Raw genomic sequence first — 27,437 nt, forward strand, 5'->3', positions numbered from 1 at the left:
TGTGTTTCCATGTTTTTATTAAACAGAGCACCATCATACTACCTACCTTCTAGGTTTGTTAAGAGGACAGAGTGAATCGATTTTAAATAAGTTAATATTTGTACAGAGTTTAGGAGACTATCTGATACGTAAAAAGTACTTATGTAAAAATTAAATAAACAAAGCTCGGTCAAATTTTGGCTGGTGGGAATTTTCTAGAACACGCAGGGTTTTTCACAGTTGGGCGTTAGAATCTGGCGGAGAAGGCAGAGATTTTCCTGATGAACACATAAAAGGGGCCGGGAGAGGGGCTGCAAATGGCCTCTGGGTCCTCATGGAGGGGGCGGGGCGTGCGGTGGGTCCTGTGGTTCTCCTTTGCACAACGCAGAACCAGAGGAGGTACCCGATAATGCCAAATGCTTGACTGATCTCCTGGCGGGCAGGAAGAGGGTCACTTGGCTCCTATCAACTTTCATTTTGCCTGCCAGCCCGCAGCCCTGGAGATCTGGGCCGCGGAGAAGGCGGGCCCAGGTGCTGCATGAAATACATCCCCAAGTCTCCTTGCCCGCACTCGCTGTCGTCCTCCCCCACCTTCCCAGAAAACGCAAGGCACTTCCCCGCCCACTCAGCCTGGATGCTTGCCTCGAACACCTCACCCTGCCAGCAGCACCCAGGTTTCCTAGGTTGGGCCCCGAGGGAGGCTGAGAGCCGAGCTCTCCGTCACAGTTCTCTGGCCGGGCCTGCGAGGCAGGTGACTTCCCTGAGCCCCGCAGGAGGCTCCTTTGCCTTGGGTGCCTTAGATCTCTGATCACGGAATCAGGCCGAGGGCTCGGGGATGATCCCACGTGGGCTTGGGGATCCAAGTGCGAGTCCCGACTCGACGACGGGTTCATTGCGTGAGCCCGGCCAGGTGCCCCGCGTCTCCCATGCCTGCACCTTCCTTCCCTGCCAGATGGGCACAGCCACTGCTATCTGGCCGCTCTGAGAAGTGAACGAGGGGGTAGGATGTGATGAGGAAGAGCGAGACTCTCTGGGGTTGAAGCTTCACTCTGCCACGGGACACTAGGGGGAGGACTTAGCTTCTCTGGGCCTCGGTTTACGCATCCGTAAAATAGGGTGACAAGAGTTCCCGCCTCATCCGGTGATTGGGGGGATTAAATGAGGGAAGGCCTGGGAGGCACCAGCACATTCCTTCCCATCTGGCCTGATCTGTGCCAATACGTGAGGTCTCAACTGTTAACTCGGGGTTAGAAGCTGTGCACTGAGGTCAGACAGCTGGAGCCTTGAGTCTCCGCGACAGCACTCGTCAGCTGTATGACCCTGCATAAATTCGACCTCTTCCTTGTGCCTTACCTATTCCTGAGGTCAGGACTATTTCCTACCTCAGGTGTGAGGTTTGAAGGAGCTCATCAAGGTCAAGTGCTGACACACAGTAAGCACCACTTGTTAATATCATATGGCTGTCATTATAGAATTGTCATTAATATTATTAATATTCTAATGGAGGAGAGGTAAGGGAGCCAACATTTGTTGAGTACCTATTATACGCTAGCACTTGACACGAATCATTTGGGATGGATAGTCTAGGCCAAGCACCGGGTTTCCGCATTCAGTCGATGGGGAAGTGAGGTTCCCAGAGGGTGACCCACTTGTCCAAGATCCCACAGGTGGGGAGGGGCGATCAGTCCCAGTTGTGCAACGTCTAGGGCAGGAAGGAAGGACCAACACTTAATGAAGGCCTGCCACGTGCCGAGCATGGGGCTCGGCACCCCCTGGCCCCCTTCGATCCTTGCAGGAACGCTGGCTGGGGATACGACCGTCCCCGTTGTGTCAATGACACAGTGAGTCTGAGTCTCCGGGAGAAGGCGAGCTATGTGGACTCTGCAAAGTGGTGGAGCTGGGATTCAAACGCGATTGTCTGTCGAAATTCTGCCTACACAGGTGTTTGGGGCACAACCTTCCACCGACTCCCTCTGAGCCAGGAAAAACAAAGTCGTTGTGTCTAGAAAACCCAAGAGAGAGACCCAAACCCTGCGGTCTCCAAGCCCCGGGGACACACGCCATCCTCTCCCAGTCTCCTGGGGACAGGAGGTCACACGCGCAAAGACAAAAACACTCAACATCCAGACGGGTCGTTGTTACCCAGAAATCTTTATTACAAAAATATTTTGCAAGCCAAAAAGTTTAAGTTGCAACTATATACAAAATGGGGCCTGTTTCCTTCCTAGCAGTCTTAAAATAAACTCCCGAAACCACGCTCCTTTCCGCAGTGTTGTTTCGACCTCTTCCTTTTCCTGGGGTTCGATACACAAGGTATGGGAATCTCCAGGCTGCCAGGCTGGAGCTAAAGCTGCACAACTTCCTTGGCCTCATTCCCTTACTCCCCTTCCAAAATTCAAAAGAAAATAAAATTAAAATGGCACCAAGAAAACATTCTCTTAAAATTCTGTGTGCGTGTGTGTGCGTGTGTGTGCATGCGTGTGCACGCTCAACGCATGTGCCTTCTCTGGGCAGAAGCGAGGGAGACTAAGGTTTACAAGCCAACCTTTTGGAATTTGGAAATGGCCCGAGCCAGGTGGCTGGGCCACTGTGCTCCCAGGTGCCACAGAGAAACTCTGGCTCATCAGGCCAAAGCTGCCCGCGTGGCCTGTTGGCTCAGCTGATTCCTGGATGTCGTCATGTAAAACGCCAAATCACTGTCCCCAGAGAACTGGGTCTGAGCTGAGCTCCCCGTGTTCCACGTGTAGGACTTGCTGGTGGGCAAGATGCCTCAGCTCCTCGTTCGGATGGCCTGGAATCCCTGGGGCATCCACTGGCTGAACCCAGGGTGGTGGGGAAGAGGAAGCTCTCAGCTCGAAGAGTTGGTCAGTTCTACGTGAAGTCTGAATAAATAGGGCTTGCCACACGTGCTGGCCCTGGGCCCAGCCAGGCCCCCACCTCCCATCGGGAGGGTGGGGGGGATAGGGGTAATTGATCACAGCATCTGCCCAACCTCCTGGCTGTCTTGGATTTATTCCAGTTTGATCCCGAAAGGGTTTGAGAGCAGAAATAGAAGATTCCTCTTGCAAGGGTCAGCTCAGAGAGCTGGAAAGGGGGCAGTCACTAAAGGGGGTGGAAACAGCCAGGCATAGCTTCCCTCCCCTGCATGGCATCCGGTGCTTGTGAGATGGCAGGGAGCGGGGAGGGGGGCATGTTTCCTCTCTCCTCTGTCTGGATGAGAAGACTGAGGCCTCAGGTCTCGCCAAGACTGCACTGTGAAGGACGCAGCCTGGAGAAGTACTGGGCAGGTTTGGGCTTAGCGCACTGGGGGCACGGAAGGCAGCAGGACCAGCCACGTGGCTCAGCTGAGAGCGCGGCCACTTTTGTCCTGGAGAGAGAAGGCTAACGTCTCCATGGAGTGGCCACACAGCAACCTTCCTCCCCATCCTCAGGGTCTGGGACATGGAGGAAGTCCGTTTCTGCTGTAAGAGGATCCCTCCAGGACCACCAACTGGTAAACCTTAGACCACACAAGACCCAACCAGGTACTTCAACACATGACAAAGAGCCAAGATAACGTTGCTGTCGTTTTAAGAAAAAACAAAACAAAACACCACAGATCAAATTTTCTAACACCTCAGTTTCAAGATTGCACATTTCACATTTCTCAATAATTTACAGGCGTCCACAGCGAGAGGTTGCTGAGTTAGTGCTAGCTGGAGGAAGCAAGCTCAGGTCTAGAAAGGACAGGAGGGGCCATGTGGAGCGTCACGGTTGGGATGGTGGGTCCTCAAGGAGTCTCGGAGGGCCACCAGGAGGAGAAGGGTGTTGTTACTCAGTCCTCGGTGGTGGTGGTGGTGGTGGTGGTGGTGTGGGAGTTCCTTGGAGGATCCTCCCCTCCCCCAGGGCTTGCGCCTCACCAGTCCAGGGATGGGGAGGCTAGGACTGTTGGAGCAATCTCACCAAGTCTTGGGATGCGGGTCCCAGAGGGTTTTGTGGTTTTTTTCCCCCAGCTTCTCCATGGATGGGGCACTTCGATCTAAAGGGAACATTTGCCCCAAGCCCCAGTTGGGTGGTGGTGAAAGGAGGTGGGGTTTTCTCCCTCCTCACCCCGGAAGATCAGGCTGCAGACCATCAAGGGGGCAGTCAGGGTCTCCAAGACCATGACCAAGACCCACATGTCCATGGAGACAGGCATGAGGATTCTTGGACCCCCGGCAGCTCTGGCCAGTTCCCAGGTCGGTCCCCCGGCTGGTCTGGCAACATCGGCCTCCATGTGTGGCGATGTGGGGGGACGGTGGCTGCCCTGGAGATGCTGGAGAGCCAAGTGGGTTGGGGAAACGAGAGCCAGCCCCATCCTGGGGTCCCAGGGCCTGAGCCATCCCGGCCCTCTGGGAACTGGGCTGGCTGTCCCCATCACAGCTGTCCCACGTGGGACAGGAAGGCTCGTGAGGACAGACCCTAGAGACGAGCACGGTCCCACTCATTTCCTCTGGACCTGGACGCTGGCGTACTCCGAGTAGGATGGCTCGGGCTTGGGGGCTGGCTGCTTGGGGACCCGGTTGAGGTGGACCATGTCCAGGTCCGCGTAGGTGAGGTTGTCCTCGGACGCGGGTGGTGGGCCGGTCTGAATGCTGGCGTACTCTGTGTGGTTGTTGGGCTCGGCAGCCCGAGGCGCAGACTTCTTCCCCTTGGGCAGGTTCAAGTCTGCGTAGGTGATGTCATTGTTGTCCTGGATCTAAATGTGGCGGAGAGACGTTCATTCTGGAAACCCCGAGCCACTTGTCCACCCATTGGCATCAAGGCTGGATGCTTCTGTCTTCCCTTGGGCCCCACTGGCTCAGCCCTAAGTCACGCCCCGCTCTTCTCCGGCCCAGGTTACCTGCCTCCAGCCTTACCCTTCCAATCCCCACACAGCCTGAAGCAGCTTCCTGCACTCAGCCAGCCGGGTCCCTTCACAGCGCTGCCTCAGTGTCCCTCCTCCCGAAGCTCTGTCCTGCCTTTTCAGCATTCTTCCCTCCACCTGCTGTCCATCCCTTCTCTCGTCATGAAACCCACTCCATCCTGTACGTTCTAGCACAAGCACCGCTACATCCTAAGACCCTGCCCTTGGCCAGCTCCACGGCTCCCGCCCCGTGCTTCCTCGACCCATGCCCTTCCACGATGGCACCCTCCACCCAGGACTGACTCCGTCGGCGGGTCCGAGTAGATCCCGACCCGCAGTGGGTGGAGACAGTCATTCACTTACTGGTTTCTTCAACACATATCCACTAGGTGTTTGTTAGAATATAGGAAGTAAGGCTGGCGTTGAAGAAGCCCCATCAGTGTTGAATGGATGGATGGAAGGATGGATGGATGAATGGATAGCAATTTCAGCCTCACTCAGGGTGAAGCTGGGGTCCAGGAGACAGAGGAGAGGGGCGCGTGAGTATGAGCCCCCAGGGAGCAGATGCGGTAAGATGCCTGGGGTTTGAGTCTCGGTTGTGTTCTCTCTTGCTGACGGACTTTGGGCAATTCACTTAACCTCTCTGGGCCTCGGTTTCCCCATCTGTAGAGCAGCGATATGCTAGTGTCTATTTCCAGGGTCCCTGTGAAGATCAGTTATGATCACCCAGGTAAAGCTCTTAGAACAGAGCCTGGCACTTATCGAGTGAACACCTACATTCGATAAATGTTAGCCACCATCTACCACCGAGCAAACCCGAACGTCTCCCACGTGTTCGTCTTATCACTCACAATGGCCGCCTTAAAATCACTCATCACGAATTACAAACTCTGCTCCCTCTGTGCCCCGCACCTAGACCGCAGAAGCACAGGGGGCGACAGCAACCACTGCCCCTGGTGGGTGCATGGTGACCACCGCAGAGCTTGGCTCCCGAGGGCGTGCCATCCCAGGGAGCACCTTCTCTAGGCCCAGCTTAGCCTCTCGTTGGAGTTACTTACCCCATTTTACAAGTGAAGAAACTGAGGCCCAGAGAGGTTAAATACTTTGGTCAAAGTCACACAGCTGGACAGGTCCAAAGTCTGGTGGACTCTAGCTGTGGTCTCACCACACAGCCCCTCTGTCTCGGACCCTGCACACTCTCCCACTTCTCTCTGGGAAACCCTCAGCAACAGCAATGAATTCCCTCCTCGGCAGGGGCTGGCCCCTGGCTGGGGATTTGGGCTGCAAGCTCCACGGGGCTGGGTTGTGAGTGCCTTGCCCGCCGCCCAGGGCCTGGCACACAGTAAGTGCTCAGAAAGTCCTGGCTGGCTGTGAATTCTGGGCGGGGCTTCAATGACCAGTTCTCACCGCCATCCTTTCCCCTGAAAGTTCCAGAAAGAAGTCCAGAGGTAAAATGACTGGGGACAAGGCCTTGTTTTCAAGTTACCCCTGGAGCTTGAGGTCAGGGCCACTGGGGGCTGTCCGGATCAGGACAGCAGGCCTCGGTGATTAGGCCGACAAATGCTGTGCCTTTTACCAGCCCTGACTCTCTACAACAGATTGTATCTAAAACGATGACAACAGCCCGGGAAACGTCAAGGACAGCTGGTGCTCTCTCGCTCTCGGGTTCAGGGCAGAGCCTGTCTCATTACAAGGGAAAGAGGAGCCCTCTGCCTCTGAGGTCTGACAGCATCAGGCTAGGTTTCCCAGAATTAGGCCAACCATACTGCCCACGCAATTGCGTTCACAGTGTTGAGGAGAAGGCTCCAGAAAGCGAGTATGCCCTTGCACGAGGCAATTAGTGAGCGAACTGTGGACAGTGCCCCCTGGAGTTGTACAATGCATGCGCTGGGTCAAGGAGGCTGTGACACTCTCCTGGCTCGGGCAGAGGGAGAGAGTGCACAGAGGACAAGGGGGACATCAGGAATGCCAGGCTCCCCCACTCTCCCCACCCCCCACCCCCTGCCCCACTCTGGGGAAGGAGTCTTAATTTAGAACCGGATCTGCAACTCTGGTTGAGGCAAGGAAATCACACCATCAAGATTCCCGGGAAGGGCATCTCACCAAGGACTGTACCTGGGTTATTTCTCTTGTGTTCTTCTCGGGCTCATGCAACCTAAAAAGGAAAGAGACGCACAGATAAAAATATCCTCACTATCTCAAGTGCTCATGCAAATTGGTAAGAATAACATTTCGTTCCATTTCCTATACGGGTGCAGCAAGTCACAACAGAAACACAAGTGTTTATCAAATGTTTGGACCAAAGGGCCGATCTCACTGAGAAGGCATCTGAAGCAGTGCACTATCTTTTTTTTTTTTCTTCCCAACCTACTTTTTCAGCAAGGATCTTTAAAAGTTAAAATACTGGGTGCTGGGGAAGGTATGGTGAAACAGACACATTCATGCATTGCTGGCGGGAAGGGCAAACCGTAGAAGCCTTTTGGGAGGCAGCTTGGCAAAATCAAGAGCTTGGAAGGTGTCCTCATCGTTTGACTCATAAGTGCACATTTTGGGGGGAATTCAAAATATAGAAAAAGCGTTATGCACAGAGGCATTTGTCACAGAACAGGATGGGGAGGACTGTTTATATGGTAGAGCTCTGCCAACTGGGACTGGTTAAGGAAATCAGGATAGGTTCACAGATAAAGACTTAAAAGGTTTATGAGATTTTTTTTTATTACAAATGATTACATTAAAATGATAAGGGACACGACAGCATTCTCCGTGGAATGATCTCAATTCTAACAACGTATGGATAACACGGGAAGGAAACAGTAAAATGTGAACAGCAGTGGTCTTTGGGAGGTTCTTTTTTTTTCTTCCTTTTAGTTCCCATATTTTCCACACCTTCTATATTCTACACATCCAGGTCTTAGCATTAGAAAGAAGAAAAGAGAAGGTGCAGTGTCCTGGTTAATCAAAGAAGCTGTTCATGTGCTTGATTCTGTAATGGGAGGCTGTGGCTTGGCTCACTGCAGGGTCATGGTCAAGGTGGGGAGCGCACCAGAGCCACGGTTCTGCAGGAGTTGTGTAAATTCTCAGGCCGGCAGCTCTGGGGATGGGAGCCTGGATAATGTCAGAAATGAGCAATGGGGCTTGGCAGCAGGGTTATTAATGGATTTGGCACGAGATCTTGGCTCAGAAGCATTTCTGGGGCATGACAAGCCCCACGTGGCCACAGAAACAGGCCTCTGGGAGCAGGGACACCGGCTGCTAAGGAAGATCATGAAGTCTATCCACACCCCTACTGCTCCAGGGCTTCCAGGGCTCCCCGCTGCCTCTAGCTCAAGTAAAACCCATCACCCATCAACCCATCGTAAGCCCCGTGTGGTCTGGCCCCTGTGCACTGCCCCAGGCCCCTTCACTGCCTGACCTTATTTACCCACATATGCACCCACCAAATATTTCACGACGGCCACTCGATGAGACATCCTTTGCGTCAACAACAGCCTGGAAAGCCGCCCTCAACCACTTTTCCTCTTGGTTAACTTTCGTGCATTTTTCAAGACTTAACTATGGTGTCACCTCCTTGGGAAAGCGGCTCTGACAGTGCTGGGCTGGCTGGGCTGCCCTCCATGATACCTTCAAGCCTCCTCGCCTATTTTCCTGTCTGCCATATGTGTCCGTCTGCTGCCTGCCTGCCGTGATTCCTCAGCACATGGGTACAGGTGCGTAAAAGTGACTTGGAATGAAGACATTCAGACTGCCCCAGGACCTTTGCACGGGCAGCCCTCCTTGCCTCTTCCTTTGCTTCACTGCTTCTCTTTCCTCGGATTCTATTTCAAATAGTCCTTTCTCTGGGAAACCTTCACTGAACTTCAAATTCCATTCTCAGAACACTGGGCTCCTCTCTTTCAGAGCAATATTGCAGATGAGACGCAATTATCCATTTTTTGTGTCTGTCTCTCTTATCTCTGAGAACGGCACTGCTATTACCCATCTGTATGCTCAGGCTAAAGAAATGGGAATCATCCCTGATTCTCTTCCGTCCTCCTTTACAAACCGTGTTACCCATCACAAGTCGTCTTGACTCTGCTTCCAAAATCCGTATCAAACTCAGCTACTCAAGTCTCCTCCACCTTCCCAGCTCCCTAGATTCCTCAAGAGCCTTCTCCCTGGTGTCCCTGCTTCTGTTCCCACCCCTCAGTGTGCCATTCTCCACATGGAAAAGGCATAGGTGAGGTCATGTCATTTTCTGCTCAAAACCCTCAACCCCTTGTCAGCGCACAGCGAGATTCATCTCCGTATCCAGAAGGGCGCACGGGTGCCGTCGGCCCTGACTCGATGCTTTAGTCTCCCATCTCTTCCCCTCGCCTGCTCCAGCCCGGCTACCCTGGCCTCCCCCGTGTTCCAGGAATATGTCCAACTGCTCCTGCCTCAGGGTCTTGGCACTGGCTGTTCCCTCTGCCTGGCCCACTCTTGCCCCAGATATCCCCGTGGCGGGAGCCTTCCCGTCCTTCAGCTCCCTTCTGAATGACACCTCCGTACATTTTCCCTGACTGCCCACTGCACCCCACCCCCTGCTCTGCTCCCTGCCTAGCTTGATTTTATCTAGCCAGCACCTGTATCACATGGTGTATTAACCTCCCACCCAGCTTGTTTGATGGCCTGCCTCCTGATGGATCGTGGGCTCCACGCTGGAGCCCTGACACCCTCTAACGGGCTGGTGCACTGTCAGCACGCCCTACGTATTTGTTGAACGAATGAATGAATGAATGAATGAACATTGAATCAAAAGGGCCACGAGACCAGGGCTAGCATCTTTTTTGCTTTCCTTCGCAACCCCCCAGCTTACGCCCGGGCACTGAGCTGGGCTCAATTCCAATGAATAAATGAAAGAATCAGAGAAGCCCTAAATATTCCAAGAATAAACGCAGTGAATGCCTGACAAGCGAACGAATGGCCGATCAAATGAACCCCAGTGCCCAATTAAGGGAACAGAGACATATTTTTTCTCTCGTCTGAGCCGGGGAAGATTACAGACCATGTTCTACCGGTACGTCCCTAACCCAGGGAGTTAGAGATACCCAGCTCCTCCAGCAGCCCTGCAACCTGAAGGGCCCTCTGAGCTCAAAGCGGCGGCACCCCCCGCTCGGCACCCTCTCCAAGGTCCTCAGTTGTTATTCACACCCGCGTCTTTCTGGAAAGCGTCTGATCCCAGCCGGCTGAGTGAAGCCGGCCGCTGCATGGGAACCACCATCCCCGCTCACCAGCTAGCGCTTTGGTTTAGGGAGATGAAAGGGAGCAAGCGATCTCACGGCTCCCTTGGTAGGTTCACGCTGGAAAAAATAAAACACAGGCAGAAAATGGTTGGCTTCTCTGGGGAAGAAAAAATAGGCAGCAGGACACATGAGAGCAGCGATGAGCCCCGCCGGCTGCAGCGTTGGGGAAATCTGGGCTGGAGCCGGAGTTCTGGCACCTGCCGGCGGTGGGGCCTTGGGAATGTCACACGGCTTCTCCGAGCCTCGGTTTCCTACGCATACACCGGGACAAGAATAACCTTCTAGAACAGGGGTTCTCAAAGTCTGGGTTGGAAGCAGCAGCAGCAGCGCCACCTGGGAACGTGTTAGACATGCAAACCCTGCATCCGAAACTCCCGGGCGAGGAGGTGTCCAGTAATCTGTGTTTTAACGAGCTGTCCAGAAGATTCTGCCACACGCTTGAGTTTGAGAAGCTCTGTTCAATTCACATGGGGTGAGAGTAAATCAGAGGGGTTTTGCTATAATTAAAATGACTGTTGGGCCACTAGAGGAAAAGACATAGATCGGTTCCCGGGACGCAGTAAGTGCCTCATAGATGTTAGCTGCTGACGCTGTCGTTACTATTATGGATGCTGTCCCTTTCCTTTGGGAACTTATTGTCTAATTGGGGTGATAAGACAAACAAAATAATGACAACAATAAAGACGAAGTAAAAAAGAATGATCCTCCCATATCTGAGGCCGTGAAGGCACTGAGAAGGACAGTGTTGGATTCAGAAGAGGAAGAGACTGTGGACTGGGGCCGTGGTTTGGGATGGCAGTCGTCATTCCTCACGCATTTGGTTCACTCAACGAACCTTAACTGACCACCTATTCCATTCCAGGCACGGTGCCAGTTTCACCAGAACCTGAGGGAAAGCTCCCTGCCCTCAACAGGGGGAGGGGGGTGGGTTATAGCATGGGGCAGGCGCAGAGGCAGCCTGAATACACGGTGGTGTCAACACAGGGGCACCAGGAGAGCTCCCAGGACGGGCCCCTGTCCCTGAAGGGGGGTGGGTAATGCCCTCGCTGAGCCTGGGGGAAGGGCGGGAGGTAAGCAGGTGAAAAGAGGGGTGCCCACCCAAGCTCCCGTGTCACACAACTTCAGGGAGCGCTGTTCGCAGAGCCCACAGTGACTGCTGCCGCACACCCCCCCCCGCCCCGCGCGGTGGAAACCCTGGGTGGTGCGGCAACACATCTCAGAGAGAGAGGCCGGCACGCGAGGGCTGGGAGGAGAGCGAGGACACAGCATGTGGGAGGCTGTGAAGGGAGTGCAGCGTGGCTGAGTCACGGAGTGTGAGGGCTGGGGCGTGGCCAGAAGTGAAACTGTCCAAGTCAGTGGGGGCCGGACCACTAGGGGCTTGAGGGCCTCAGTGGCACGGGTGGACTCTGTTGAGGGCCGTGGGGAGCCACCAAAGGTTTTCAGGCAAAGGACAGAAGTGAAGTCTTGGGGTGCCTGGGTGGCTCAGTCGGTTGAGTGCCTGCTTTCGGCTCAGGTCATGATCTCAGGGTCCTGGGATCGAGCCCCACATCAGGCTCCCTGCTTCATGGGAAGCCTGCTTCTCCTTCTCCCTGTGCCTCTCCCCCCAACCCCACCGCTCATGCTCTCTCTCTCTCGCTCTCTCAAATAAATAAATAAAATCTAAAAAAAAAAAAGAAGTCTTGCCCTTGGAAACGAGTGTACTTGGTGTATGTGCACGGAGCATTCCCATTGCCCCCGACCTTGGGACTGTCCTTGACTCTACAATCCATCCACAAGTCCTCTTGACTCTACCTCCAAAACATATCTAGAATTTGCCCCTTTCTCAGCCATCCCACCGCCACGGTCCAGGCCACCCACATGGGCTTGGACCACTGCAGCGGCCTCCTCCTGGACCTCTCTGCCTCCACACTCACCTCCTACAGCTTGCTCCCCACACGCCGGGCAGGGCAGTACTTGTAAGACAAAAGTCACATCATCTCCTTCCTATAGCTCCTCATCCCACTGGGAGTCAAACCCTAGACCACTGGCCTCCACCCCGAACCTCAGCTCCTGTTCTGCCATTCTGAAATCCACAAAGCTCTAAAAAAAAAAAAAAAAAAGAAAGAAAGAAAGAAAGAAAAAGAGAAGAAAGAAAGAAAGAAAGAAAAGAAAGAAAGAAAAAAAAGAAAGACCGTGCAACCCATTTGTTAGCAAAACCTGACCTGAACCAACAGGAAGCTATTTATGGCTTTTATTTATGGCCCATGCGGGGCGTGCCCATGCAATTTATTTGTTGTTTCCAGGCAGGTACATTCAAGTGGTAGATTATGGGGTTCTGGATCTCTCCACTGGGGATGAATATCGGGGGCTTTCCTTTAAAAGCTGGAAAGTCTGAATTAGTAACAAATCTGGCTGCGTGGCCTTGGGCTGAGACCGTGGACCTGCGTCTCCCTGGCCTCACCTCCTGCCCTCCCCGTGCCTTCCGGCCCAGCACACAGGCCTCCTCTGGTCCTCTCGCCTTGGCCATGCCCGCTCTCTCGCGCAGCAAACACATCCCCCTTCACAGTTCCTTGGCTCAGTCCCTGCTCGTGTCCCCTCGTCAGTGGAGCCCCCCCCCCCATCCCGCCATCAATCTCCGTCCCCTTGCTGGGCCTGAGTTGTCACCACCCGACACGACAGGACACATCCCTTTGCCTCTATGCTTACTGCCTGCTTCTCTCCCTGGGGCCTGAGCCCCATGAAGGCCTGGGTTCCTACTCACTGCTATATCCTTAGCACCTGGAACAGCAGCAGAAGTCACTGAATACAGGAGTCAACAAACTAACGTGCAGTCTGTGGCGTAACATCATCACCTTACCCTTTGAGCAGGCCCTCGGCTGCCGGCGCGGACGGGGGTGGGGGGATGGGGGGACAGACGGTCTCTGCCCTACTTGTCCCGGCATTCCCGGAGCCGCCTGTACCAAGGTACTCAACACACACTGAGCGAAGGGAGGAAAGAGCAAAGCACACAGCTTGGATCTGGGGGCCTTGTGGCACGGGGGGGGTGGGTGGGTGGCAGGTTTCTGCCACCATCCAAATGGGATCGGATGAGGGTCTCGCTGTCTGTGGACAACAGGCAGGAAATCAGAGCCTCCGTGTGCCGAAGAAATCCCTTCAAATCCCCTCACTTGAGACAATTATTAAACACGGACCTGGCAGAGCCGCTTACAAAGGAGAGAAAAAGAAAGGCTGCCCGGCATGGGGGTGGATGGTGCTTCACAGTTTGGGGGGCTGTCAACCAACCTACCAACCAACTAACCAACCAACCAACCAACCGACCACTACAAAGGCATCCTCGCCCTGCAGAGCACTTACCTTGTAGAAGAAGTGGAGCCCTTGGCTGAAAGAGAAAAGAAACCAAAACCAGTTATTTAACCTAGAAACACACCGTTCTTACGTAACGTTTTGCTGGGGGCGGGGGGCAAAGGTTTGCCTCCGGGGAGGTTGTGAGGAATTGTTGAAATCACCTCTGAACCACAGAAATCCCCCACGCCCACGCCGGTGGGATGGTCCAGTATCTTCCATCAGGAGGACCAGTGGGCTGGGCCTTCCCCTTTCCCACCTCCAGGGGTTGCCGCGGTCAGATCCCAGAGCAGCCTTCAGCCCAGGAGGGGCTGACTGCCCTGCCTCTGTCTGGCCTCACTTCCCTTCACCAGGTACCTTACACCTGAGACCCTACGGGAGCCGGGAGCCCAGTTAGGGCCCTTCACGGCTGAGGGACAGATTCCAGCAGGGCTAGAGTTGGGGGAGCAGCTGCAAATCCCAGGTCTGCCTCCAACTCACTCACTATACGACCCTGGCTGGGTCACTTGCCCTCTCTGAGCTCGGATTTCAGCTCTCCAGCTCGCAGGGGTGGGCTGGACATCCATTTCTTTTCATGTCACCACTTTCCAAAAAAGGATCTTAGGCGGGAAGAAAGGGTCCATCTGGTTCAGAGATTTTAAGCCTACGATATGGGGCATCCCACAGAGAAGCTGCTGGGGTTTGGCCACTGTTTGACTCCCAGCCCACTGTAAAATTGTAATTAAAAAGCACCCTGCACACCAAAGGTGCCCTGCACTGCACTTGACCGGGCTAGCGGCTGCCCCAGTGCAAGAATTCTCCCCGCCAGGGGAACGCCTGGTGCCTGGACAGGCAGTGGGTTTTTTAGGTGAGCAGGTAGCAGTTGGAAGGCCGCAGCTCAGCATCCAAGGTCTGAATGGGAGCTGGCGGGCCGCAACGTGCTGGGACACCAATCACCCTCATTTTACAGCAGAGGGACTGGGGTCACACAGCTGGTAAGCAGGAAAGCTGAAATCAGGACATTTCATAGCAAGTATTGAAATAGAGGATGGGCAGACCCCCCCAGGGACCAATGACGAGAGAAGGGTCATCTCATTAAGGCGGAGATGATGTGCAGAGTGGTCCCAGACATAGTCCCTGGGGACCCACCACGTTTGAATCCTGGCCCCACCACTTAGCAGCTGTGAAACCCTGGGCACGTTTTCTAACTTCTCCATGCCTCAGTTTGCTCCTCTGTAAAAGCGGGTCTGTGGTGAGAACAGAGTGCGTGGCACGTCATTAGAACGGAGAGAGCGCTAGTCATCCTTGTCACCGGAGCCTATGTGAGAGCTGGGCTCTGCACACAACTAGACCCGTCACTCAGGGGCTGGGCCCCTTCCCCAGCTTCTGCAGCTCTCCAAGCCCTGCTCCTCTTCTGGAATACCCAGTTCCTACCGCCCAAGCCCACAGTAATGAGTGCGCGTGTGCCAGAGCCTGACATGGCGCCCAGGGGTGAGCCGCTGAAGAGGGGCTGGGATTGCACTCATGGCCACCATGAATGCCATCCGATGGGCTGGCCTGTCACCCTCAGTGAGCAGTGGAGCCTGCTTCTCCTCCCTTCCTGTGTGAAGGCTTGGACTTTAGGGAAAAACCACCAAAAGATCAGTTGGCAGAACGTCTTCCAGATTCCAGAGAGGTGGGGCTGGACACCAGCCCTTCTGGATGGGGGGCTCAGGCTTGGCCAGTACTCACAGCCGAGTCCTGCCAGCCAGTCCAGGAGGGAGGGAAGCTTAGAGAGCAGAGGGGAGGGGGCACAGAGGTGTGTGACCATTGAACCACACGCCCATCTGAGCCCAGCCCAGGGGTCCGGGTGCAGAAAGGCAGCTCAGGACAGCACTACGCAGTCTGTGGCATATGGTGGGTCACAACCAGCATTTTAAAGAGAATTTAGTACAGAATATGACAGAAAAGAAAATATCAGAGTTCCAATTTTATCTACAGGAGTGTGGTGTGCGTTGAGTGGAGACACGAAATGTATTTCTCTAACTCGGAGTCAAGTAAGTTTCAGAAACACTGGCTTAAAATTGTCTCCTCCAAGAGTGCCGGAGAGAACACGTATTTTCTGAGGTCTGAGAACGTTGTTTTACGTGAGATTTTGTGTTTCGTAACTCTCCTCCAAGGGAGGTACTGCTATACCCATTTTACAGATGTGGAAACTGAGGCTCACAGAGGCCAAACTGGTTGTTTAGAACATGTAACGAGGCTGTGGAACCCTGGTTTGTCTGATTCCCAAGTCAGAGGCCTTGTCACAGCAACAACTCCACGCACGCACACGGACGAGGGCATGACGTCCTACATGTGCGCCTGGACCCTCCTGCTGTGGAGTGCAAGGCTGTGTGCCTCGCCGCTGTAACGACAGCTTTCCAGGAAGGCGGCTCCTGTTTCTGGGCTCACGTACAATACTGACAACAGGAGCTAACGTTTACTGAGCACCTGCTGTGTACCAGGCACTCTCCTGACATTTTACATGACATCGCCCACTTAATCTTTCCCAACAGTCTTGGAGGAGGGGCTGGTATGATCCCCCCTTCCTCCAGCCTCTTGCCTAGGGGCTGGGCAGGTACCTGGATGGATAAGAGGAAAGCAGACGTTTGCCGGGAATTCCCGGCAAATACTGTTTCCTTCCTGAGACCCCCTTCACGCCCTGGCATCTCCCTGCTTCCCAATTTGGAAGTGATCCTGGGAGGATGTGAGGCCTGGAGCAGTGACGGCTATCTTGCAACCACAAGGGGAGGCCGAACCACATTGCAGCCTGGCGAAGGTGTTGTGCCAGCCTCGACACTGTTACCGCTGGGCTTCTTGTGGAAGCAACTGGACTTCCTTACGGCTTCAGCTCCGTTAGCCCAAAGCACCCCCGTGGGCTCTCCCTCTGGGAAGGACAGCCCAGGGGCCAACTCTTGGGGAGAGAGAGGAGAACGCACGCACCTTTCTTCTGTCGGATTCGGAGGAGGTAGAGGGCTGCGATGAGCAGAGCCACCAGCAAGGCACAAACCACGCCCACCACGATGAAGATACTCCGGCTGTCATTATTGTCTAGGGACCACACGGAACAGAGGCTTCACGTATGCAAATTAAAAACAGTGAAACTTACTACCCACCTCCCCTTGTCGCCGCTAGGTAGGCGTCATTAACTGAGAACATCTGGCCATACATGTTCTGAGCCACACGGGCACGTTCATGGGTAGGCACACACTTCCCCACGTGGGTCACCCGCGGGCCGTGCAAAAACCATGCCGAGGTGCTGGGAGGGAAAACGTTCGTTTCTGACGGCGACGGAGGAGCCCTGGCTTCAGGATGTGGGCAGAAATCTCACTCCCAAGGAACAGAAACATGTTCCTTCTCATCTGGAATGAACCAGAGTGGCCACCATCACGGCCCAGACCTTCTGAAATTCTGAGTTGCAACTGACTGTCACACATAGGCTGGGGGGGAGGGTGGGTGTCAAGGGCAGACGTGTGCAGCTGGCTACTGGACTCCACAGAGCTCTCGCGAGCTGTCCACTCATCTGTGCCCGGGACTGCGGCAGAGGAGCTCAGAACCCAGGACACTTGCAATGGACACTGTGGGGGTAGGGCGGGTGCCAGGGCACGGGCGGGGGGTCCTGCACTAGAGCATTGTGCGTAATTAGGAGCAGGGCTCTGAGCGGCGGAAACGTGGGCGCCTGGTTGTATGACCTTGAGCAAGTCATTCAAACCTCCCTCTACATACTGACTTGGTCTTGTGCTGTTGAGGCCGATAATAATCTCTCCCTCTTCGTATAGCTCTGAGGATTCACCTACTCACTAAACCACCAACCAACACACTCACTCCCTCTCATTCTTTTTAAAAGCATTTTCTGAGTGTCTACTATGTGCCAGGCCTTGAAGCTACGAGGCTGAACACGACAGCCCTGGTCCCTGGCAGCCGAGTCTCAGAGCTGAAGGTCAAGCGCACCTTCCTCAACACGGCCATGAGCAAGGACCAGAGAGAGGCCCTGACTAGTCCAAGGTCACCCAGCATGTCTGTGACAGAGCCAGAGTCGAAATCCACACGTCCTATCTCCTAGTATAGGGCTCATCCTATGGAAACCAGGCATCAGTGACATCAAAGGGACACCCTGCGGGGCCCTAAGGCGCCTAGAGCTCCCCTATTCCCTCCCAAGATGCACCGAGAAAAAGAAACGGTCTCTATCATAATCCTCAGCCAGATGCAAGGCAGAGCCATGCTAATGACAAGGGATGGAACATTCCATAGTGGCACCAAAATGCCAACGAGGTGCTGCCACTTTGCAGAGAGAAAAGAGAGAGGGCGACAACAGGTTGGGAGGGGCTGAGAAAATCACACCCGGAGCCTCTCCCTCGAACAGGGGAGTGGCAGGGCTCTCACCGTCTTAATCGGGCACGCACTTCGGCCTAGAAATGCTCTTTGGGAAATTGTCCCCCAGAAGCAGCTGCACATGTGAGAGAGTCTGTGCAAGGTCATTCATCACAGCAGTGGTTCTGCTTGAGATAAGTTGCAAAGACTCTGAAGCCCCCATCCCATTCCAGGGGTGCAGGCTTGCGAAGGCAGCCGAGGTGAGAAAGAATAGCAGGAGGGGGTGGCTGGCCTGGCGTGCTGACAGTCTCTGCCAGGCGCAGGAACAGGAGGCGGGAAGCTAGAAACAGGCCAGTGTCCCTCCCTCCCTTCTTTCTCGAAGGCATGCTTCTGTCCAAAGATCTACAAAGATATGTACCAAACTCTTACCAGTGGTCAGTGCTGAGGTGTGGGCTTTGGGGGAGGGGCGCTCACTGTAAAATTCGCCTTTCTATCTACAGACCTCTAGATTTTTCCATAATAAACATGAATTACAACTTTTAGTGTTAAAAAAAGATAAAATTTAAAGTGCTAGGACAGTCGGCATTGAGGCCTCACCCTGGGTTTTATGGGTTTCCTGGTCCTTCTGGTGGGCAGAGGCCACAAGGGTATGGTTTTTGGTGACCGCGGGCTGCCCGTCATGCTGCACCTGGCAGGTGAACACCACATCTTCCCTGTGGGCGGACGAATTCACCAGGAGCCAGCTCGTCCAGTTAAACGTCCCATCCTTGTTCTCTATGAGGTTCGAGGCCGTTGAGGCCGTTTCTGTTCGGGACACGTTTCCGTTCTCCAACCAGGTCAGCTGTAGGTGCTGGGGGTAGAACTTCGTCACTTGGCAAGTGACATTCACCTGGTCCCCTGCCACGGGTTGCTGGGAAACCTCGAAGGTGGGCGGAACTGAAACAGCACAGAGCAGAAGCTCTGACCTTATGGAACAGACAGATCACAGGGGAGGGTTCGAGAACTTAGCTCGCCCCACACAACGAGGGAATCACCCAGAACAGGGCTAGGCATGCAGCTGGTGCTCAAACACTGAGGGTAGTCTCTGCATATGAATGAAATCCCTAAGCACAGTGCCCAGCACACAGTAGGTGCTCAAGGACTGGTAGCTCCTATTAGGCTAAGAATGAGTGAAATCAAGATACTCAGTCCATGGCATGCAGTTGGAATAGAATAACTGTAGCAAAATAAATGACATCAGCAAGCACACGGTGGCTTGGATTACAGCAGGTGCTCAATAATTGGGATTGCTATGGTAAAGTAAATGAACCACCCAGCACAGTGCTGGCACACGGTAGGTGTTCACCCCGCAGCTGCCATGAAAACAGTAGGGGATGACGGTGCATCTAGGTGCGCGGTGACTGGGAGGGTCTGTCAGATGTCAACCCCGGGCAGTGGAAGGCCTGGGGCAGGGAGTGGGGGAGGGGCAGGCCCAGAGACTTGGGGGCAGACCCGGGCTTGGGCTGGGGGTGAGGAGGGTCTACCTCGGAGGACCGCAGACAAGTTGGCAGTCCCACGGAGAGGAGAGCCCCCCTGCAGGGTCACGTGGGTCACCTCGCAGATGACCTGGGAGCGAACGTCCCCCGGGGCCAGCGCCAGCCTGGTCGTGCTAGAGATGTTGTAGGAAGTGCCGTTTCCCTCTGCGTCCACGGTGGTCTGGGAGGCTGCGAGCTCATTCCCGTTTTTGAACCATCTCAGGGTGATGTTTCTGGGGGAGAAGCCGTGGGACTCGCAGGTGAAGCTCACTGTCTGCTCAGGCGAGGCCCTGGCCGCGGGGCCCGACACCACGGGAGGAGAGGGTTTGGCTACAAGAGGAGCATTTATGATCAGTAAGCATGACTGTGGTCATCAGCAGTAAGGACACGTGTGTGACACCTTGGAGAACCCTCGGCCCTTCGGATAGTGTGGGGAGGGCGGTGTCATCTCCTCATCGCACAGAGGAGGACCCCAGGTTCCAGAGCTGAACTCTGAGTTGGGGGCAGGGCCCAGGTGCAGCTCCAGGCCTGAGTTCAAGGTCCCCCTTCTCTTCTCTGCCAGGTGACTTGCCACCAATCTGGGCACAGGAATGACATTTCTGATGGGTGTGACTCTTGGCATCAACCATCCTAGCCGCCTCCCTGCAAACCTCACCGAGGTCAGAGAGTCCGTGCAGGGGAAGCAAGGGCGGAGCAGAACCCCCATGGAAGCCCACTGGAGGCGTGGCCGTGGCACAGTGTGAAATGGGACAGCAGGCATTTCTCCTTCCTGGGGTTGCAGTGAGGGGCCAGTGAGGGAATACAAGCAGTTTTGCTTTGAATAAAACACTGAAAATGCTTCTCAGAACCGAACAAACACAGATCTATCTTTATCCCAAACCTAATTCATACCCAGAACTCTCCGTTTAGGTATTTATGAATTTAATCTAGTTTTCACTCTTTCCATAAATACTCCATAGGATCTAATCTGTGCCATCCCTGAATCCAAGAAGGAGGGAATGAAGGGATGTTTTTCTAAAACTGCGTTCTTCTCTTGGTACCGTTTTGGGTTGAAAACCAAGATCGCTGAGGGCTGAGAAAGCCCAAGTTGAAAATCAAGATCACTGAGTGCTGAGAAAGCCCAATTAAACGTGAATTAATTTCAAGGACAGAGACATGGGACTCCAAGCAGGGGGAAGCCGTCCTGTGTCCTGGAAGCACACACATCAGTGAATCAAAGGGGGGGGGGGCATTTCACCCATAGAAGGTTCTATAGGGTGTCTCCAGATCGTTCCTTATTACCCAACACCTTCTACACCAAACATAGGAAATACTACAAATATTTACATTTGCAAATATTTAACTTGCTTCCTAAAGCACATGAAACATGTTGAGGTCACTTGAATAAGTGAAGTCATGAAATCACGCAGCCCGGACGCCCCTGGAGGGACGAGGGGCTGAGCTCAGTTACCTTCATGGGCAGCATCTTGGGCACCCGACACTGGGCTGATTCCTCCTCGCCCCTCAGCTCCTTCACCCCTCAGCCGGCCCTTTCAGGGGGCCCCCAGTACGGTCCCATTTATGGGCCAGGACTCAGGGAGGAACGCGGCTGACCCAGGACACGCAGTGAATGAGGGGCAGAGCTCATCTCACCACACACACACACACACACACACACACACGCACACGCACACACACACACACGCAAGACGGGTTCATTTTAGCTTCTCGGTTCTTTCTTCCTGCACCTCCGTGTCTGTTTTGGTATAAAACGGATCAAAACACCGCCTCGGTGACATGTGAGAATGTATGTAAAACACAGAACCTGGCATACAGTAGGTGCTTCATAAACAACACCGATGATGATTATCCTAAGATCTGGCCGTGACTTCTTCTGAAACTACCTATTTGTCCTTTAGGCCGTAAGAGGGCAAAACGAAGGCTTAGCGGACACACAAGAGGAGTCCCAAGGCCTGCTCCCCACAGCTGCCGTGCAAAACCCCAAATGAGAAAAGCAGCAGAAACCAGCAAATTATGATTCTCTCCCTCTTCTTTTAATAATCCCCTCAGGAAACAAGTTTGGCGAATTGGCTTTCAAAACACAAACGCGATCACAGGCGTATTCCTGCAGATTAGCTATTTACAGAAAGCTGGGAGCGTTTTGAAAGAGGGAGGACAGATTTTGCCCATGACATTTTGGGTGTGTTGAGGCAGGGAGGGCTCTGGGGCTGAGCGGCGAGTATTCGCGGGGATTCCAGCCCCTGTTCAGAGGCACACGGGCTTCCAGATGGGAAGGTCCCCTAGCCGGGAGCTCGGATCTGAGCAGGGTGTTGGCTGCCCCTTCCCCGGGGCCGGAGGGCAGGAAGCAGCTCGGCCCCAGGCCTGCTCCTTGGGACGGTGTCCTGGCCACTCCACTCGGGCTCATTTTCCCAACAGCTGTCACGGGCACAGGCTCTTCTGAAGCACCTACCCACCAAAAAGCTCCTCTCCCAGCCCCAGGAGCACAGGGGGGAAAAAATTCAGTGTTTAGCGTCCCCTGGAGTAGTTAAAAAATTCACCTGCCCGGGCTCATGTCTGACGAAGTCAGTCAGAATATCTAGGGGGAGCCAGGGGCTGGGGATCTTTTTCTCCCAGGTGATTCTAAACGAGAAGTCCAGGGTGCAAGGCACTCAATATCACCCCCAAACCCCACTTACATTCGAGGCCTGGGAGGAAGAGTGACTTGGCCACGGTCCTACGGCTCGGCATATGCTAGCTACATTCCTGGGACACGGACCACGTGCCAGGCCCTGCTGTGGTGCTTTAAGGCATTCACTTGTCCAGTCCCTGCAGTGGCTCTGCAGGTCATGCTGTCACAGACAGGCGAGGACAGCGGGCCAACGTGGGGATGAGTCATCAGAGGTCACAGAGCAGGGAAGGCAGAGTTGGGTGGGAGCTTGGGCAGTGGGGCTCGGCCACGCTCTCAGATGCTCTGTGTGGATGTCCAAGAATCGCCTAACCCCCACATCCGGGGCCTTCTGGACCTCCTCGCCAGTCCCCAGCCCCCTGACCAGCAGCCTGATGGTTGCCAGGTCACAGATGGGACACGGAAGCCCCAAGAGAAACGGAGACTAGCCCAGGATCACACAGTTCTGAGAGGAGCACCGGCCTCCCCGAGGGTCTGTGCCCTCATCCGGCTCCCTGTGTCCTCCTGACGTCCTGCCGAGGCTGGCATGATGAACCACTTTGTACAGGTGGCCCCCAGCCTTGACATTCCCAACAGAGCACCTTCTTTAGTGACCGCCACCCTCCTCGTCCCTCTGAAATTCTCCACCGCAAGCAGTTAGGGGGAGGGGTCCCTCTGGGCGCCCAGACCTGCTGACCCTGTGGCAACAGAGGGAAGATGCGGGGTGCCTACAGCGGAGTCTAGAATATGAACTCTGGCTCACGAGGCCCTAGACATCCTCCAGAAAGTGCTTCCCCAGCATCCTCAGTCTGCAGAGCCAGGAATGGGGTGCCCCATGTTGCTGGGCTTGCGGGGGCCCCTCTGCTCTGTCCAGGTCATTGCCCCAGGCTGCTCAGTGAAGGAGCAACATCGCACAATGGGGAAAGACTCTTGATGCTCTTACGTGTGCAGCCATGTCCTCCAGGAGCAGGCTCAACACTTCATGAGATGACTGTGTATCTGTCGGATCTGGGGGTGCAACGCTACCCCACCTCCCCCCAAGGACTCTTCTTTTCAATGCATATTGCTGAAGAACAGAAGACGGTATTTTAAAGGAGAGGGTGGTAGCATTCTGAACTTTGGAAAAATGATGAAAAGGAGACACACTGGCTCCCTGTTCAGAGGGTCAGCGCACCTGGGTTTTATACAGCACCTACTCTGTGCCAGGCTCTTCCACGGAAACAGTATCTGTAGCTCGGGCAGGAAGGAGCCCGCCCGGAATCAGATGGGTTCTGGAACGATCTCACTCACTGGGTACGTGAGCATGAGCAAGACCCTGTCATCCCGTGACAGGCTCTGAATGTCTACACGGGGGCTTGGATGTGGCAGCCCAGCGTCCTGGATCCTGGGCCCCTGGCAGCAAACCCTAAACGATCACCTTTTGCGTCAACGGGGCAACCTTCATCACCCACATGGGGCACCTCTTCCCTGGGCGAGGACATTCTGGATGCCCCAGGTCTGCTCGGAGCCTGCAGTGACTGTGCGAGTCGGGCCCTGAATCACACGAGGGGGTTCTGGACGGACCCAGAGCACAGCCCAACCTCTGGCATCTCCTCCCACCTGGCCTGTCAGAGTAAACAGTGCGTCTGTGCCTCTCAGAAATGTCTCTTCCATGTGATGTTTCTAAAGACGAAATAAAGAAACACATTCTTCCTTCTCTCTGCCCTGGAAGTGTTTATTCTCATTGGAAAAGAAGGAAATGTCCGCTTCATGAGAGAAGGGCCCTTGCCTCTTTTGTTCCCTGCTTCCCCGCACCCAGAGCAGAGCCTGCATACAGTAGGTGCTCAGTAAACGCTGAGTAAAGAGCAGAGTCAGCCACATGGAGGGGGCTGCTCTCTGGAGGCAAGAGTGAGGTGGGACCTTGTGACTGGGCAAGCCATCCAGACTTTCAGTCCCTCAACCTTGGAACCAGAGGGCTGGTCAGGAGTGGAAAAGGTGAGAGCTGTGGAGTCCACAGACTGGGGTTCTAGAGTTTCCCACTGTTTTCTAGTTGGGGGGGCCTTGAACAAACATCACAACCTCTCCGAGCCTCACCTTCCCTGATCTGTGGAAGGGGCTGAAGTCAGGGGCACCCACCACAACACCTGATTCGTCACTGTTCCTCAGACAACGGAGGGCTTCTTACTGACTTGTCACCAGCAGGGGATGAAGGAGGCCCAGGCCATACTCACCGCTCACGGTGACCTGGGTGCCGGGTCCAGACTTCAACTCCACATCAGGGCTGCCTCTCTGGAACTTCACACAGTAGTAGGTTCCGGTGTCTGCTGGGGTGATGTTACTGATGCGGATGGAGAAGTCCATGTTGTTTCTCTTTGTGGCGTCAGAAACATTTGTTACTCGGGGGAAGTGGCCTCCTCTGAAATTGTAGACTGACTCCCGGGCTGGCCCTGTGCCCCGGAACCACGCAACTGGCCCAATGGGGAGCAGGGAGGTTACGGTGCAGCGCAGAGTGGCTGTCTGTCCGGCTGCGACAGACACTGACTTGTCAGGCTGGATCACCTGCAGCTCCTGCTCTCCTGCCGCACCTGGAGGGAAACAGCGCAGGAATTTATTGCTCCTGACGGGATCCTGTACGTCCCCTCAAGTGTTTATCCACAACAGCTCACTGACAGAGAGCGCACCGTGAGCGGGCCTGGGGCTCAGTACACGCCATGCAGCCCTCCCCATGGCAAATGAGGAAACTGAGGTCAGTGACGTGCCAGGGAGCAGGCCCGAGGTCCTGAGCCCCCCTCGGAGGATTCATGTCTGAGCTGGGCTCTGAGCTTCCCAGGATGTGAGGGGCCCAGTGTTTCTGACAGAGGGCACAGCGGGGCAGGGGCTCGGAGGTGGGGGGCAGCACGGTATGCGTGGGGCTCTATGGGGAGCCTAGGTTCTCTTTTGGGTCTGGCCTGGAAGCAGGCCCCAAGCAGGGACGCCACACCCAGCAGCTGGGGCTCGTCCAGACTGTGGAGTCATGAGGCGGGAGGACTTGGATTTGAGTCCGGGCTCAGGCCTACTGCTCCGACAAGGACTTGGGCCAAGACCATCCGACAGGGTGTGGATGTGAGTTCTGAGCAGGTCCTTCCATGGCTCTCGAGCCTCAGTTTCCTCATCTGTCAATCAGTTACTGTGAGCCCATCTCAATGGGTCTGTGGCAGGACCAAACAACAACCCCGGCCAGGGACAGCATCAAAAAGAAGCATCTGGTCTTTGGAGCCATCTGACCCGGCTAAAACCTGGCTTGCCTTTTATTCACACATGACCTGAGGTTATCCATTGGTTGTGAGACTCAGTTTCCTTATCTAAGCAGCACCTAGCCCTCTGCTTTGTTCTGAGAAGAAAATGCAATGACACGTAGAAGTTACTTAGCACCACGCGGGGCACAGGGAAGCTTCTGCCATCACACAACAAAGAAATTAGTGTGGGGGGGTCTGTTGTGCGAACTTCACTCCTGCCCTTGCTGATGTGCCTGCAGGCCAGGCCGTCCTGGATGCTGGGGACACACAGGGGCTGGACAAACGTCAGGCCTCAAGGACTCCCACACTGGGGAGCTGGAAGGCTTCCTAGGGGTGGTGGAGGGGAGAGGCCTGGGGAGCAGTGGGGCACGTGAGACAGGGACTCCGGGCAGAGGACATGGTGGTGGTGATGGGGAGGAGGGAGACACAGCCAGGAAGGCGACCAGGCTGTGGGAAGTTGCTGAGAAAAGCTGCTGAGATACTCAGGTCGTTGTGCACCCAGGGTCCGATTCTGAGCAAGGTGGGGGCGGGGGAGAGAGGAGGGATCATAGGCCCTTGGAGAAACACAGAGGTGGGGAGACAGAGAGAGGGGATGACCGACACAGGCCGAGGGAGAGGCAGACAGGCAGGGACAGCAAGCGAGGGGGATGCAGTGGGGGAAGAGAGAATAAAAGACAGACTTGGGGTCNNNTAGGTGCTGATGGGTGATCTGTCTCCTCCTGGTCACTCACTGACCCGCAGTGTGACCTTGTCCTATCCTGATACCTTGTCCTATGCCACCTTTGCCTTGTACACCACGCAGGGTGCAGCCAATGCCCTGGGCAGCACCCTCTGGCTCTGGCTGGGCAGGAGAGAGAGCTGAGACTCTGCCACCTGCCCCTGGCCTGGCACCACCCGCTGGCAGGGGCAGGGTGCCCAAAGGCTGGGAAGCCCACAGATTCCAGTCTGCCCTCGCTGCTGGCAATCCCAGGGCCTCAGAACAGGCCTCTCCACCTCTGTGCCCATTGTCCCGGGCCTGCCTCCCAGGCTGGGGGTCACCCGGTTCTCCTAGCGAGTGCCCCAGACGCAGAGCTTCAGGTAGACGGCGGCCCGACCCTCCCTGTGCAGGGAGGAAACCAGAGCCCACAGGGGGCAGGGGCTCAGGGCGGAGCGGGTGGCCAGGTGTGGGACAGGCACACGGAGGAGGAGGCCCCCAGAGGCAGCCGGCCACCCCGACACACCACAGGTGGCTGTTAGCAGCACGCAGCCAAGAACCACCCCAGCGGGTGTGCATTCCAGCACGGGACCCCGGAGGAACGGGAAATGCCCCTTGGGGAAGAGTGCAGGCACTGGTTCCCCTCTTACTCAGCTCAGCACCCGCCCTCCCTGGGCCTCCATCCCATCATCCGCAAAGTGGAGGTACCGGCGTCCACCCCCCAGGACCGTCCTGAGCACTGGGACACAGTGGGGCATAAGCGCATGCCTCATAGGGGCTGGGTAAATTTCAGTTTCTGTTCCCGTTATTATCACAGATAGAACATTTATCTACTTGATTGTCGTGTTTCCCCCCAACCAGGAGGTAGCATCCACACGGCACTGCTTCCAACCCCCTGCCTGGAACAGTGTCTGGCCCACACCGGGCCCTCAAGTACCGTGTGCTGAATGAACGCACTCATGAATGAAGGAGGGATTCCACTTGCTCCCGGGCAAAGCCCCTCTCCGAGGCTTTGCTCGGCTGTCTGCCGAATGGAGCTGCCACGGGCATACCCAGGAGGCAGGAGACGCGCGAGCTGGGAGCCCGGGACCGCGCCCAGCCTCCAGGCGCGCGGAATAGATGCCAGTTATTATTATCCTTATCAATAACGCGGCGCAGGGCTGTGAGTCAGCAGCTGGTGAGGGGAGCGGCGCGAGCGAGCGGTGGCTGCAGAACCAGGCGTGCAACGTGTTGGAGCAGGGCTATTCTTGGGGTGCAGCCGGAGGCCTGCAATCACACCCCAGGCAGGCGACAATAAAATCTGGAGTTGGGGAGGGCTGGCCCCCCCCCTTTTTTTTAGCTCCTCTTGAGCTCTCTCCACCAACTGCAGCCAGATTTAGGCGGCTTAATTAATTAGCTAGTGTTTATAAAGCGTTTGAAGAATTTTAAAAGTGCGACGTAAGTGCCAAATATTATTTTAATCTGTGTATATATGTGTTTTTTCCAGCAGAGAGGTTTTTTTTTTTTTTTTTTTTTTCCCTTGCTTGCTATGCTTTTCTTTTTCTCGGCAGGTTCTGTGCTGGGAACCGGGCTTGTTAAAAATCACTCCTGCGGTT

At 55.0% G+C, this 27,437-nt stretch overlaps 1 protein-coding gene across 2 annotated transcripts in view; it reads right to left on the reverse strand.

Annotated features, from left to right (window-relative positions):
* Positions 1-2,113: 2,113 nt before the first annotated feature.
* The window catches only part of SIRPA (signal regulatory protein alpha), a 40,619-nt gene continuing 15,295 nt past the window's right edge, over positions 2,114-27,437 (reverse strand). Inside the window, exons 3-9 of one of the 2 annotated variants that reach the window (XM_040638084.1) lie at positions 24,105-24,458; positions 19,260-19,580; positions 18,334-18,672; positions 16,369-16,476; positions 13,438-13,462; positions 6,947-6,998; positions 2,114-4,696 (exon numbers count right to left, since the gene is read on the reverse strand). In XM_040638084.1, the coding sequence (XP_040494018.1) occupies positions 4,442-4,696; positions 6,947-6,998; positions 13,438-13,462; positions 16,369-16,476; positions 18,334-18,672; positions 19,260-19,580; positions 24,105-24,458 (1,454 nt within the window). In that variant the 3' untranslated portion in view covers positions 2,114-4,441. The remainder of the gene's footprint in view (positions 4,697-6,946; positions 6,999-13,437; positions 13,463-16,368; positions 16,477-18,333; positions 18,673-19,259; positions 19,581-24,104; positions 24,459-27,437) is intronic. The other variant, XM_040638085.1, reaches the window with a different exon arrangement.

The sequence above is a fragment of the Ursus maritimus genome, unplaced genomic scaffold (assembly GCF_017311325.1).
Source record: "Ursus maritimus isolate PB19 unplaced genomic scaffold, ASM1731132v1 scaffold_22, whole genome shotgun sequence".
Taxonomy (NCBI): domain Eukaryota; kingdom Metazoa; phylum Chordata; class Mammalia; order Carnivora; family Ursidae; genus Ursus; species Ursus maritimus.